Here is a 15,155-nt window from a genome sequence, read left to right as displayed (position 1 = left end):
CCAATCAAATTTACAAACCTTAGATAAAGCACATTAGACATGAGAGCCACATCTGTCCCTACCTGGGGTCATCCCAGGTCTAGAACCATGTGAGATTTCCTAGAACATAATCAAAGGTCCAGAACCTTTGTCTGGGCCACCATGGGGCTGAGTTGGTTAGGACTGGTGGGGGTGAGGGGGGAGTGAAAGACTGGGGAAAGACCTCCCTATTTAGCCAATTGTGTCCTCCTGGTGCTCATTGCATCATCCAGAGAGGAGGGAAGGCACATGATGACGTAGGTGCGGAGGGAAGGCACATGATGACGTAGGTGCCTTCACAGCTCCTGTTAGTGGGGCAAAGGTTCCGGCAGGTTCCTCTGAGGACATGAAGCTGGGCCAGGCCCAAGCTATCACAGGATTTCCAAGTCCCCAGTGCAGCATGAACCTGACTGATAGGAAGAGCAAACTTCAACCAGCCAGAGATGGCCAGAGGCCAGAGTGTGATTATCTCAAGGACAGAAGGTAGCCAACCCAAGGGTCACCAAAATCTCCCTTCAGAGTGGGTAGTAGAGACAGCTAGGTGGATAGAGCAACAGCCCTGGAATCAGGAGGACCTGAGTTCAAGTCTAGACTTGGGCTCTTAATAATGACCTTGGGCAAGTCACTTAACCCCACAACCCTGCAAACCGCCCCCCCAAAGTGTGTGCAGTGGATTATTCTTAGAGACACGGATCAGATAGAATGGAAGCTAGAGGAGGAAGCTTCCCCTCAGAGCCACTGGCAAATAGGATCTGCTGCACGTTATTTGGGGTGGTTGTGTGGTTTTTGTTGTTTGATTTTTAAAAATCCATTTATTTCTTCTGTCACCTTACAGAGTAAAAAGAAAATTAAACCCATTTCCTTAACACCATTTTGTTGTTTCCCTTTGTTTCCTCTCCCAGGCTTCCGAAACCACTCAATATTGCAGCACAGTGAGTATTCTCCTGCCCAGATAGAAGCTTGGGTGACTTATAGGCAACCTGCTACCCTACAGAAGGATGGGGGCTGGACTGGGGGGGGGGGGGCAGCACAGGTATGTGCCTGGAGACAGGGAGGGGACCCTATAAAGAAAGCATTTCCTACTCTAAGTGATTTTCCTCTCATCAAGTTCTCCCAAGTTCAATGGCAAATGAAAATTGAATTTTCTCCCTTTTGTAAAGTGCCTTTTGACACAATCATTGCAGATTTTAAAAGTCCTAAAATGAAGGTCTGCAGGCTTTAAAAAAAATATCTTTTGGAGCAGCCAATCCCAATATTTTCAGGCCTCTTCTTATCTACAATTAACAGAGTGAAGAGCATCAATATGGAAAAATTAGACATTTTTTTCCCCAAACAGGCAGGCAGGCAGGCAGACCTTTGTAGCATTCTGCACATGGTCCTGATAAGTCCCACAGACATGTGTCTGCTAGGAGCTTTTCTGATTGCCTTTTAGTAAAATGATAATATTGTTGAGAAACTCCCAGGGCAGGCAAGATAAGGGCTAGCAAGTGGGGGGTCTTGGGAGGCTGTGAGTTTCCCCTCATTCACAATCATCAGTATGTGCCTCTGTACTAAGGACTTGGGCTGCAAAAAGAGGCAAAAGGAAGTCCTTGCCCTCAAGGAGCTTACAGTCTAATGAAAGACACAACATCAAACCGAGTAATTTGTATGCAGGACAAATAGGAAATAATTAACAGAGATAGCCCTAGAACTGAGGGGTTAGGGAAATCTGAATATAGAAGGTGAAATGTTAGTGGGGACTTAGAGGAAGCAAGGGAGGTCAGTGATCTATGTAAAAAAAGGGGGGGAAATGAGAAATAGCAAGGTGGCAAAGTGGATAGAGCACCTGTCCAGGAGTCAGGAGGACCTGAGTTCAAATCTGGCCTCAGATACTTAATAATTACCTAGTTGTGTGGCCTTGGGCAGGTCATTTAACCCTATTACCTAAAATTTTAAAGGGGGGGGGATGTTCCAGGCAAGGCATACTGCCAGAGAAAGTGCTCTGAGTATTTTCAGAAGCCGGAGTTCCTTAATATCTTGTTCCTGGAATAGCCATGAGGTCAGTGTCACTACTGGACCAAAGAATATGTATCAGGGAGATTGGAAAGGGGAGGAGGGAGTCGGTTGGGAAGAGCTGTGAATACTAAACAGGACGTTTCTATTTGATCCTAGAGGTGAAAGGGAATCACAGGCGTTTATTCAGTAGGAGTAGTGGTGTCATAATTGAACCTGTCCTTTTGAACAATCATATTGCAAGATGAATGGAGTATGGTCTGCAATAAGGAGAGACCTGAGATTGGCAGAGCACCCCCCCCCAACCCCAGCAGGCTCTCGCAATAGTCTGGATGGAAGGTCTTGAAGGTCTGCGTGATAGGGGTGGCAAGTATCAGTGGAGAGAAGGGAACGTACTCGAGAAATGTTGCCAAGTTAGAAATAAAAAGCCTTGGCACTAGCTTGGACATGGAGGTAAGAGAAGGTGCAGATCCAGGATGACTTTGAGTTTGTGAGCTTGAAGGACTGGGAAGACAGTAGTGCCCTAAACAGTAAAAGAGAAGATGAGAGGCAAGAAGGAAGGAAAGGGGGGAGGGACAGAGAGTTCTGTTTGTTAGGACACTTTGAATTTAAGATTCTATGGATATTCAACTCAAGATAATCTGAAAAACAGTGAAGTGAGGAGAGATTAGAAGAAAGATGAGTAGAAAAGAGATTAGTAGAAAGATTAGCACTGGGAAAGGTGAATTTGAGTCATCTGCAGGAGATGGTCATTCAATTCATGGCAGCTGCTGAGGTCATCAGATGAAGTAATATGAAAAGAGGAGAAATAAGGGCCCAGGGTCAGACCCTGAAGGGCACCTATGATGAGAGGGTATGATCTGGAGGAAGATCCAGCAAAAGAGACAGAGAAGGAGTGATCAGAGAGGTAGGAGGAGAACCAGGAGAGACATCACTATGTCTGGAAAACCTAGAGAGAAGAGATTTTTAAGGGAGAGGGATGGGGGAGTAGATCATCAGTGTCCAGAGGTGCAGAGAGGTCGAGGAGAATGAGGATATTGAGAAAAGGTCATTGGATCAGGCAATTAGAGAAAACAGTTTCCATGGAAGAATGAGTTCAGAGGTCATATAGCAAAGGGTTATGAGAAGAATGAGAGAAGAGAAAGCAGAGACAGCTAGTGTAGAGGCCTTTTCAAGGAGTAGCTGCAAAGGGCAGAAGAGATATCGGATTGTACTTAGCAACAATGGAAGGATCAGGTGAAGGTTTCTCAGGATGGGGAGACATGAGCATGTTTATAGAGAGATGAGTCAAAGCGAGAGAGAGAGAGAGAGAGAGAGAGAGAGAGAGAGAGAGAGAATGAGTGAAAAATTGAGGATGACAGAGGGATTGTCTGCCAGAGGAGCAACAGTTGGCTTGAGCAGATGGAAGGAGGTGTTGACTTTGTTTAGGAGTAAGGCCACCTCATCATAGGAGACCGAGGGGCAGAAGGAGAGAGGAGCAGAAGGCCCTTGAGGAAAAGAGGAAGCTCACAGTCTCCATTTTACTTGTTTCCATTCCACTAATGATTGTACCCCACTACCTTTTCATTTTCTTCCCATGTACCATTATCTGTGTTGTTAGCAGCCAAAAAGCTATAGCATTCTTGTTTGCCTTTAGAGTTTTTTGACAAGGCAAAAAGGTGTTAAGTGGCTTGCCCAAGGTCACACAGCTAGATAACTATTAAGTGTCTGAAGAACACTTTGAACTCGGGTCCTCCTGACTCCAGGGCCGGTGCTCTATCCACTATAGCATTCTTGTTAAATAAAATGAGGTGGGTTTTGCCCTGAGATTGCCTTGTTAGTGCTTCCTCCCAGGAGGTGAGTTACTCTCTAGATTTACCTGTGTACCGATTGCAACTCCCTCCCCTCGCCCAGGGAAATGTAAGCTCCTTGAAGGCGAGCACTGCTCTAGTTCCTGTTTGGTCTGGGTCTTCATCGCCCGGCTGCCGACCCTTGCCTCTGACAGAGGCTTTATGAATGTTTGTGGAACAAAATGGATTCTCCTAGTGGACACAGCCCTGTTTAAGGACAAATGATTTTCCTTTAATTTTTTGCTGAAGTTATCCGAACACAGAACTAGGAAGACTTTTTCATGACGACAGCAGGATTGCTGCTAGCAATGCATTCATTTCTGTTGTTTTGATTTCCCTCCCTCACTTTTTGCTGAAACCATAAGGCCGCTGAATATGGAGTTTCCGGTCGGACACCCCTACCAGACCCACATCTCCCGATTCGCCATGTTCCCGACCTTCACCAGTCCAAAGGACGTGACCTGGGGCCTTACTGGGAGTCCCCAGCAGCCTTTTCCTACTACCACATTCACAAGAAACCAGGACAGACACATTTTGAAGAAACCAAAAGGTAAAAAACCAACTATTCGAAATCAGGAAGTCTGTCATGATCTTATTGCTTCAGTTTGGGGGTTGTAATTGCTGTTGTGGAATCAACATTGAAAGAAGGAAAGTCAGGAACATGGATGGATTGACATGGGCTGAGCTGGGTCTGGTCCTCCACGTCTGCTCCCATGCCTCTTCATGACATGGCCTTGGACCTGGGATGCCAAGGGCTATGCCAGCAGGATGCCACTTCTCTGGTAGGTCTTACACCAGATCAGAAAGGCATCAAGGATGTGTTGTTCAGTTTTGAGGGACTGTAGTCCGTTTTCAGATGACTCCAGATCTAATGCTGAAAGGGACCTCAGAGACCATCTAGTTCAAATTCTGGGTAAACTGAGGCTCTTATTTGTTAAATGTTCTGGATCTGGAAGGGACCACAAAAGTCATTAGGTTTGACCTTTGTTTACCAAAGAGATACCTAGATAGTGCAGAGGATTAAGTGCTAGACCTGGAGTTAGGAAGATGTAAATTCAAATCCAGCTCAGAAACTAGCTAGTTGTGTGACTCTAGGCACTTAATTTCTGTCCACCTCAGTTCATTCATCTGAGAAATGGAATGATAACAGCATCTCCCTCCCAGGAATACTGTGATTAAAAATGAGATATTATTTGTAAAGTGCTTTTGCAAACCTAAAAGTATTCTGTGTAAATGCAATCATTATTTTTATTTATAAAACTGAGTCCCAGAGAAGAGAATTAAACAGATGTGAGGTTACATTTAACATCACTTCTAAAGCTGGAAAGAGCCACAGAGGGTTATCTGGTTCAAATTCTTCATCTTACAGATTAGGAAAATTAAGACCAGGGAAATGATTGGTACCGGGTCACACATCAGGAAATGTCAGAGGCAAGATTTGGACTCAGATCTTTCTGACTTCTCCAGGCTAACTAAACCCAGAGAACCCCATCACCAGCTTTGGCAAAAAATGGATAGGTGGTTTGAATTTAGCAGCTCATCCTCCAGATTAGGGGGCATTAGTATCTGGTTGGGGCAAGGAGGATCCATGCAGACAAAATCACTGATCCTTGAAACATTTGACAAGATGCCGGTTATAAAACAGTATTCCATGAACTTCAGTGTCCTGTGAGTTAGTTTATATCCCTAAAAGCATGACTGGGGTACGTGGTCAGAGTGGGACTCTTTCCATGGGTCGTGCATCTTGAGTTCAATGGCCTACCTTGGCTCTTTCCAAACACCTGCACTCCTGGGAAAGCCAGGGCAGGGAAGCCTGGGGCTTAGCCCTACTCCTCTGGAAAGATTTTTTGCTGACTCCTAGGGACTGTGCTCTCTGCTGACTTCAGTGCCATATATCAAATTTGGCATTGACCTCATTCTGGCATTTTGCCACATGTTCCTCCCACCACCCTTCTCCCTACTCACCCTTGAGGGTGGAGACATCAGCTGCTCTCTATGGTGCTGAGGACAGACTTAGCTGTCCGATAAATAGCCTCATAGAATCAATCATACATGGAAAGGACCTTAGAAATCATTGAACCTAACACTATGGTTTGCAGCTTAGAAAACCAATTTCAGAGAAGTCATTTGCTGAAGCTCATACAGCAACTTAGTGTCAAAGCCAAGACAATCACAGAATTCCAGAATCTCAGAATTAGAAAGGACCTCAAAAGACTGTCTTCTCCAAGCATTCATTGTGCCTGACCCATACTCCTTTCTATAACATGCATTTTTAAAATATCTTTTGTATATCTTTCACTTCTCTCCTTGGTGTGATGAGAGACTTCAAAAGGCAGTAGCCTTTTTTGTTTTTGCCTTTATATCCTCCAAACTTAGCACTGTGTCTGGCACATTTTACATGTATAATAAACCCCTATTGGTTGATGGAATAATTTCCTAAATCTTCCATTCTCTTCAGCACAATATTCTAGTTTTTTGTTTCCTCTCTAAATTATAGGTGATGTCAATGTTCTTTCTAGAATGCCCCATCACCATCGATCACTTGGTTATTCAACTGCCTCCTTCCTTTGATCCTATACCCAAGTCACAATGTTGCTGGAGAAAATCCCAGACTTGCCCAAGGTCACACAGTTAATAAGTACCAAGTATCTGAGACCAGATTTGAACTCAGATCCTCCTGACTCCAGGGCTGGTGCTCCATCCACTGCACCACATAGTTGCCCCTCATTGCTTCTTGCTTTAGCAAACCTTTTTATTTTGATCTCTCTGGCCAAATATCCTTTCCCCTAAATCATCCTTATCATTTTCAACTGTCAATCAGAATAGGTCCTGACTCCAGTAAATGTCATTTAGATGCTTATTGGGGAAGCATTATGTAGAAGATAGATTGCCTTGGGCTCAAACTCAACTTCAAATGTGTGCTAGTTGGGAAAGTCACAACCTTTCTGGGCCTTGACTATAAAAAAGAAGTTGGCCCTACTGCCCCCCCTCTAAAGACCCTTTCCAATCTAATGCTATGATCTTGGGATTGATTGTCATCAACAATATAATAATTAGAGAAGCAGCATACTCAGATTATGAGTAAGAGCAGCTACTCCAAGCTATTTCCACTTTCCAGAAGAACTATGTTCTTCCTCTTTCAGTCTTGGCAAATGATTTTGTCACCTACTTAGTAAAGGAAATGTAGGCCATCTGGTGGCAAAGTCTTCCTCATGCTTTCCTAGGATATGCTCTTTTGGATGCTATACATGGACTAGCCTGATCCCAAAGTACTCCAGACCTCCATCCTCACCAGACCTCCTTCCCACTCTCTATGGATAGGAACTGGACAGTGATTGTATTGGCCTTGGGAGCTCTCCAGGTGGAGACTTTCTCTACCAGAATAGATTAGCACCTTCCCTGTAGTCCAAAGCACAGAGAGGAGCTTAAGAAATGGGCCAAATACTCAACCTGTACATGTCAGAGGTAGGACATCCTTGAACCTGGCTCCTCCTAGCTCCAAGAGCAGTTCTTTAGCCACTTCCCCAAGCTGCCTCTCCTATCCTTTCTGACTCCTCTCAATGCTCTAGGCTAGGGTGATTTCAAACTCTCCTTGACTCAGTGGTTCCTTTAGTCCGCTCTTATGGAACCGTCCATGGTGCTATCTGACCCATCTCCAGGCTCCATAGCTACTTAGTCTGTATGCTCTTCAAGTAATTCCCTGTCAAAAGTCACCACTGATCTCCTAATTACCAAATTAGGAGAAACACATTTTTTTCTGTGTCCCTTCTCCCTGAGTTCTCTGTTCATCATTTCCTTTTTAAATCTCTCCTGCCAAAGGGGAAAAACCTGGAGTCAAGAGTCAAATCATCTGATCTTGAATATCTTGCCTTTGGCCACTTATAATCCAGGAGATCTTCGGTGAATCACTTGACTTTTCTGAGGTGCAGCATCATCATCTGTAAAATTCAAGAGTTTGGACTAGAAGTCCTTAGCATCATACTGTCCTCGGGAAATCAGCTTCCATTGTCTTTGATTTGCCCCTGAACTTTGATTATTCCCCAGAACTTAGCTCCACTTTTTATATTCTCTTTGCTTTAGTTTTCCTCTCTATGTGAACCACCTTCAGAAACTTGTCTCAGATTGACATTCCCAGCCCTGACGGCTCTTTGGAGCTCTGGGATGTGGTTCTCTCATCAACCCATCTACCAACAAATGTTTATTGAGCATTTGCTGTATGTACGTGCTAATGGTGGGTTCAAGAGGTAGGAAAATTGCCTTCAAAATAACGAGACTAACTCTTTTCTGCAACTTGAGTAAAAAAGAAGAGGAAATGTGATATCAGCAACAACACTTAAAATTGGCCTTCAACCTCGCTATCATTGCTGCATTCAGAACAAGTGTGATGTTTGTGCTGGCTGAAACATGAATAGCCTTTATTTAGGACAAAGAATTAATAACCAATGGAGTTTTCTTTTGAAGCTTTAATGTTTGCAATTGAGACAGTTAATTTGTTCCATGGAACTTTTAGAGAAGAAATCATGTCAAGAGATCATGATGGCCACAAAAGGTTTTAAAGAAGTTAGGAAAGATTTCCATTAAGGAAGGACAAAGCAGTTGGTTTTGTCTCTAGAAATAATGAAAACGTGAAGAAAGTCAAGGATCTGGTTCATTCTACTAAAAGGTTATAAGAATGATGCATGAAGAAAGAAAAATCGATTCCTTCTGGAAAGAAAGCTTGAATTTAAGAAAAGTGTCTAAATGGACCCTTCACCCACTCTATTCCCTTTCAGTGATCAATAGAAAGAATGAATGCTTGGTATTTATTTTTATCTTTAAGAATAGATAAAAGTTTCTCAGAAAAAGTAACTATAAAATTTTATGAGGCCAAAAACTTTTTATTTAAAAAGTTTATCATTATCATTTTATATTTTCATCAAAAAGCATTAACTTGTTCCCCAATACCCATCCTCTCATTAAGTAAATTAAAAAACCCTGAAAAATAAGATCATCACTACATAAGGACATGGTCCACATGACCTTCTCTGAAAATGTTGAATCTCTTTCAGCATTTTAGGTCTGTCAGGAGTTGACCAGCACATTTCAACTTTATCATAGATTTAACCAGAGTTTTGAAGTCTATCAAAGTTGTTTTTCTCAATAATGTGCTGTGCCAAGTGCTGAGTGTGCAAAAAAAGAGCAAAAAGGCAGTCCCTGCCTTCAAGGAGCTCACGGTTTAAAGGATGAGCATTCAATGACATATTAAAATGGATGAATGAATGAATGAGCCTTTGAATAATTAAAGGAATGTTGATGCCTCATGGTTTTCTCCAGAAGTATTTGAGATCCAAATGTCTGTCTATAGTAGAAACTCACCCCAAGTCCTAGATCTAGGAAAGTACATATGTGAAAACTAGTCAAGATAATTAATTTTTTGCTGTTGCTTACATCTGGGACAGATTTGTGAACAAAGTAGGTATTTAAGAGTGGTTTATGGAGCAAATTAATGACTGTTTAGACAGAATCTTCATTACTTGAAGTCTTGCTCGACAATTTTTTTTAATTTTTTTCTTTATTTATGGCAATGGGGTTAAGTGACTTGCCCAAGGTCACACAGCTAGGTAATTATTAAGTGTCGGAGGTCAGATTTGAACTCAGGTCCTCCTGACTCCAGGGCCAATGCTGTATCCTCTGTGCCACCTAGCTGCCCCCTATGCTGATAATTTTTGTTCCCTCCCTCTTCCAAGCTGCTTATCAGAACACAGCTGTTTGTCCCCAAATAGCCAGGACAGACTGGAGGCCTAAAGATATGCACTAGGTGGGGCATGTAGATCTATCAAATTTATGAACTACTTTAAATATGCTAAATCATTTGATCCTTACAACCACTCTTGGAGGTAGGTGATATCATTATTTGTTAGGGACTGTTGTGTGTGGGAATACTGTAAATCTTCATCACCTGGTGCCCTTGAGCACCAGAACCTTATTTTACTAAGTGCTACAGGAGTGGGAGTGGATTAGGGATTGGGAAGGATATTTAAGCACTTGTATTTTGGTAAATAAATGGAGACCTTGGTGTACAAAGGGAGAACTTGTCTTCCTTGTTTCCTGTCCCTTCTACACTCACCTGGGGAAAGTTAAAGGAGTCTGGAAAGGGGCTCAACAATTATTCTTAATCAGGAACTTGTGGTGAAGAGAAGTGAAGTTATTCACCCAGGGTCACAGCAAAGCCAGAAAATATCTGAGGTGAAACCATGCAGGGGCACTTTGCCAAATGGCAGTCACTGGATTGATGTTACCTATTCTTACCTGCCCCTTCCCTAATCCAATAATTTGCATGCCCTGGTTGAACATTTGATTTTCTTTCAATATTCCCTATTATTTTAACTTATGTTAAGAATGTTTCTCAAGATTGTGGGAGAGGCTAGTCAGATACGACACACTTTTTTTGGTTTTTGCAAGGTGGTGGGAGTTGGGTGCCCTGCCTGGGTCATTGCCGTTCAGTGGTTGTTGGGTTGTGGTGAGATTTAGTCTTGGGTCCTCCTGGATCCAGGGCTAGCGTTCTGTCTGCTGAGCTACTCAGCTGTCCCACAACATATTTTTAAAGAGGGATGAAGCGAAAAGAGAGATAAAATGGAGATAAATGGGAGTGAGGAGGAATGAATGGAGGGAAATACCATTAGCAATAACAAGTGTGGGGAAAAAATATTGAAGCAACTTCTCTGATGGACTTATAATAAAGAATATGATCCAGGGGCAGCTAGGTGGCACAGTGGATACAGCATTGGCCCTGGAGTCAGGAGTACCTGGGTTCAAATCCGGTCTCAGACACTTAATAATTACCTAGCTGTGTGGCCTTGGGCAAGCCACTTAACCCCATCTGCCTTGCAAAAACCTTAAAAAATATATATATGATCCATTCCAGAGACAGAGCTGAAGGCATCTGAACACAGACTGAAGTACAATCTTCTTTTTCTCTCACTTTATGTTAGTGAGGTTTTTCTACTTTTGTGGTGATTATATTTACTTTTACAATAAGACTATTTTAGTAATACATAAATAAATAAAATATTAAAAAGATTTCTCAGATTATCTTTCTTTGGAAAGCTTTTGGGGAGCATCATCCCCCAAATAAACTCTTCTACTCCCCTAAACCCTAACAGTGCTTATCCTCTCATGGTAGCTCCTATTGCTGGCTGTTATTAATCTCTCTCCCTTTGTTTCTGCTAACCAGAGCAATACCTAAATAAATGTTTTGTTCCCTCCTCCCCCAAAGTCTCTCAATAATCAGATATATGGAAATGGATAAAGGATATTAAAAAATATATTTTTTGTAAGAATTTACTGCAGAGGAGAGGATGGTACCATGTCTCTAGTACAGCCTTTCATCTTAAGAACCCCTAGACTAAAAGCAGATGATTTCAATACTTAAAGGCTCCATCACTTTGTTTTGGGGCAAGCTCTCTACTAATACTGATCACCATTCTTCTGTAACGTAATAAATGACCTTCCACAAGGTCCTATGGCCAACCTGGTGAGAAGATTTCCTGAAATTTGTTAGGTTGTCCTTGGCCAACAGTCACTAAGGTTGTCATTGACACATATTTCAAGTCTATCTAGCTTGATAGCAGATTCTGCCCCCTTCTGTCAAGAGTTTTCATGAAGCCAAGGTCCTCTACATGGCAAGATGTCAGGGAAGAATCCTGGAAGTAAGACTCTTTAAGTCAAAAAAAGTTCACTTTAGACCACTGTTTTGGGAAATGCGTTCTTGTTCTCTCTGGAGAAAACCTTAGTTTTAATCATGATTCTTTTCAAATGTTGCCTAAGATTATTTTTTCTTTGGAGAAGTGGGTGTTGGGATTAAATTAAGGATTTTCAAGAGGATTTGAAATCTGTCATTTATATTAGAGTCATTGGGAGAAAAAATTCTAAGTGTTTATGGTCTTCATCAAATGAGATCATGACTGTAAAGTGTTCACCTATGCAGGACAGGGACTGCCTGCAGAATGGGCATAAAGATGGTGGGTGGTGGAGCTGGCCAGAACTGATTTTTATATCCTGTGTTAAAACTTTATAAAACACTTTGCATACATCACCCCTCCTGGCACTCACAACACCCCTATCTTTTAGACAGTTAGGTGAGTCAATGTTTAGAGCTCATTAGATTTGAGTTTGGGCAAACCTGAGTTTAAACCCTAGTTGTGTAACCCTGGACAAATCATCCATTTCTTAAGAAATAAAGGGCAGTTGTTATCATTCCCTACGGTCACTATGCCCTTTCTCTTATACACAGTCACCATACTGCATAGCTGATCATTTCTATAATTCTTTAAGGTTTGGGAACCATTTTACCATCAGCCTCAGTATCCTCATGTGCGAAATGGTACTAATAACAGCCTGTAACTCTCATGGTTTTAGTGAGATGTGATCATGTAAATGTGATCATGTTTACACAACACTTTACAAGCTGGTCTCATTTCGCCCAACTTACCTGATTGTTTTTGACTCAAAAATATAGCCTTGGGGCAGCCAGGTGGAGAAATGGAGAGAGTACTAGTCCTAGAGTCAGGAGGACCTGAGTTCTCAGAAACTCATTACTTACTTGCTGTATGACCTTGAGCAAGTCACTTAACCCTAAAGCCCACCAAAAAAACAAGAACAAAAATAATAAAATCCTCTACCTACACTGGTGCCTGAGTGTTTTTTTCTTGGAATTTTCAGGTAAGGCATATCAAGATGAAAACCTGAGATCTCCCCCTGGCTCTCCAAAGAAAGCCTTGCACCGGCCTGGACAGAGTATATATTACAACGTAAGTGGTTCTTACTTTTCTTCTGAAATAAAGCCAAGCACACCTGGGGGAAATGGAAAGGGCCACAGCTCTGGGATCAGAAGACCTGATGCTCACTACAACTGTGATCTTAGGGGTATGTGTGACCTTGGGTGAGTCATCTTCTCAAGTTAATTCAGTCTCTCGGCCTCAGTTCCCTCATCTGTAAAATGAGAGGATTGTGTTAGATGACTGTAGAGGAGGATGGGTAGGGGAGTCTTTCAGGGAAGTTCTATTTGCTAATTCAGAGTTGGAAAGAGCCTAGTGTAGAGGCCTGAGTTGGGTCCCAGCCAGTCTAGGCTGGCTCCTTCATGGAGAAGGAGAGGAGAGAGGATACCAAGGGTTGTCCAAAGGAGAAAAATGACCCTGGGCAAGTCATTCACCTTCTGGTCCTAAAGGTCAGTTTTTAACCCTCCTCTTATCATGGTTTCTTCTCTGTGTAGGCAGCCACTACATGGCAAGGCTGACATTTCCAAGGCTGGGTGGAGAGAAAATTAGCAAAGAAAGAAAGAAAGAATCAAAATCAGGAGAGAAGTGGACTTGAAAGAAAACCAAACCCTTAAAGTCTTGCTTCCCAGGCAGGAGAATAGAGGGTCTGTCAGAATTTCCAAGAGTGAATTGAACAGAAAATGGGTTTTTACCCTCAGGGTTTCCTTCCTTTGAGGTTTAATAGTCTCAAGAATTCATGAGACTATTCTGCATCATCTCAGAAGGTCCTCCTGGGATGAGTAAATGCATCATTTCACTTGAGAATGTGTTACCCAGCATGCCTTGAGTTGTTTGCTCCTATTGAGTACAAATTTAATATTCCTAGATTAGACTTTTAAGCCAGAAGCTATCTCAGAGGCTGTCTGGTCTGGCTCCTTTATTTTAAAAGGGAGGAAACTGAGGCACAGGAAGATGATTAAGTAAGCTTGTATTAGTGATAAGGTCAGGTTTTGTCATTTCATCTTCAATGCTCTTCTCCCAATCCCAGAACTACTATCTCCTCAGGGCTTAGTGACCCCAAGATCTATACCCTTTCACCTTCATTGTACCACTAACATTCTTCATCTTTTTGCCTTCTATTTGGATTTATGATTTCAACCCTAAAACTGAAAACCTTAAAAATTTTCTTAAATAGAATTAAAATAAAATAACAGAAAATATAGGTTAGACATGAAGTTTGATTCTCTAGAATTTACCAATAACCTCCAGGTGGAGGCCATTCTGCTATTGATCACCCCTAGCTGAGGGAGCTCAGAATACTAATACAAGCTGCTAAGAGAGGAAAACAGAATATACAGAACAAGAGAAGGCAAAACCTTCAACTTCCCTGGAGAGCAGTCTATTATTTGACATCAAGGACAATCCTCCTTCTCGCATGCTATCTTGTCTGAAGGAGGTCACTTTTTTCATGAGGACCAGGAAGACAAGACAAGTATTCCTTTCCAAGACTGAAGGAAGAGCCATTCCATTCCTCACAATAACTAAGAAAATCAACCTTTGAGCAGAATATAGTTGTGAAAAGACCATCGTCATCTACCATTATCATTACTGTTGTCGTTATTATTATTGTTACTACTACTATTACATTAGGCATTTCTTCTCTCCACCAGTAGACATCGGCAGTTGCTTTCTAATCTAGCCAGTGTTGCCTTAGATAAGTCACTTCACCTTTATGAGTTCCTCACCTGTAAAATGAGGAGTAAGTGACCTTGGAATTTCCTTTCAGCTGTAAATCTACATTCTAAGCTCTTAGAGAGTTGAAGCTGAGGAGGGAGGTAACCCACCCATAATCCATAATCAGTAAAACATAATCAGGTTTTTTCCCCTTTTGTTCTGATTCTTTCACACCATGACTAATATGGAAATATGTCCAACACAGTTGTCCATGAACAATCTATATCAGAGTGCTCACTGCCATGGGGAGGGGGAGGGAAAGGAAGGTGGTAGAAAAATGTGGAACTTAAAAGCTTGAAAAGGGTTAAATGCTGAAAGCTAACATTGCTTATAATTGGAAAAAAAATAATTAAAAAAAAACAACCAGGATGTATCGAAAGTGGAACTTAAATGTGGGGGCTTCCAGACTTCTAGACTGGCTTGTGAGGAATATGAGGGTGTTTGGGTTCCACAAGAATGTGAAGGGAGTAGTGGTGCAGTGGATAAAGCACCGGCCCTGGAGTCAGGAGGACCTGAGTTCAAATCTGGTCTCAGACACTTAATAATTACCTAGCTGTGTGGCCTTGGGCAAGACATTTAACCCCATTTGCCTTGCAAAAAATTTTTTAAAAACCTAAAAAAAAAAAAAGAATGTGAAGGGAGAATTGTTACTTTACCTTCCAAAGACTGGGATCTGCCTGTATTGTTGCCTATGGGCAAGCATTGAATTAAAACAAAAGATTTAGCCTCAATCTGACCAAAACTAAGATTAGGGCAGGTCTGCCCCACCTAGTTCGAAGTTAACCTAGGGTCTGTGGCCTTCTTCTTTGCACATGCTCAAGGAGGTAATTGTTCTTACACATTTATG

At 42.1% G+C, this 15,155-nt stretch overlaps 1 protein-coding gene across 3 annotated transcripts in view; it reads left to right on the top strand.

Moving 5' to 3' along the window:
* The window catches only part of SPMIP4 (sperm microtubule inner protein 4), a 49,613-nt gene that overhangs the window by 19,380 nt on the left and 15,078 nt on the right, over positions 1-15,155 (top strand). Inside the window, exons 1-4 of one of the 3 annotated variants that reach the window (XM_074195508.1) lie at positions 352-501; positions 921-950; positions 4,205-4,389; positions 12,540-12,628. In XM_074195508.1, the coding sequence (XP_074051609.1) occupies positions 365-501; positions 921-950; positions 4,205-4,389; positions 12,540-12,628 (441 nt within the window). In that variant the 5' untranslated portion in view covers positions 352-364. Of the gene's footprint in view, positions 1-351; positions 502-920; positions 951-4,204; positions 4,390-12,539; positions 12,629-15,155 lie in introns of those variants that run through there. The other 2 variants (XM_074195507.1, XM_074195509.1) reach the window with 2 other exon arrangements.

The sequence above is a fragment of the Macrotis lagotis genome, chromosome 7 (genome assembly GCF_037893015.1).
Source record: "Macrotis lagotis isolate mMagLag1 chromosome 7, bilby.v1.9.chrom.fasta, whole genome shotgun sequence".
NCBI classification, from domain to species: Eukaryota; Metazoa; Chordata; class Mammalia; order Peramelemorphia; family Peramelidae; genus Macrotis; species Macrotis lagotis.
Note: the sequence above shows the minus strand (reverse complement) of the source record. Positions and strands in the feature narration are given on the sequence as shown.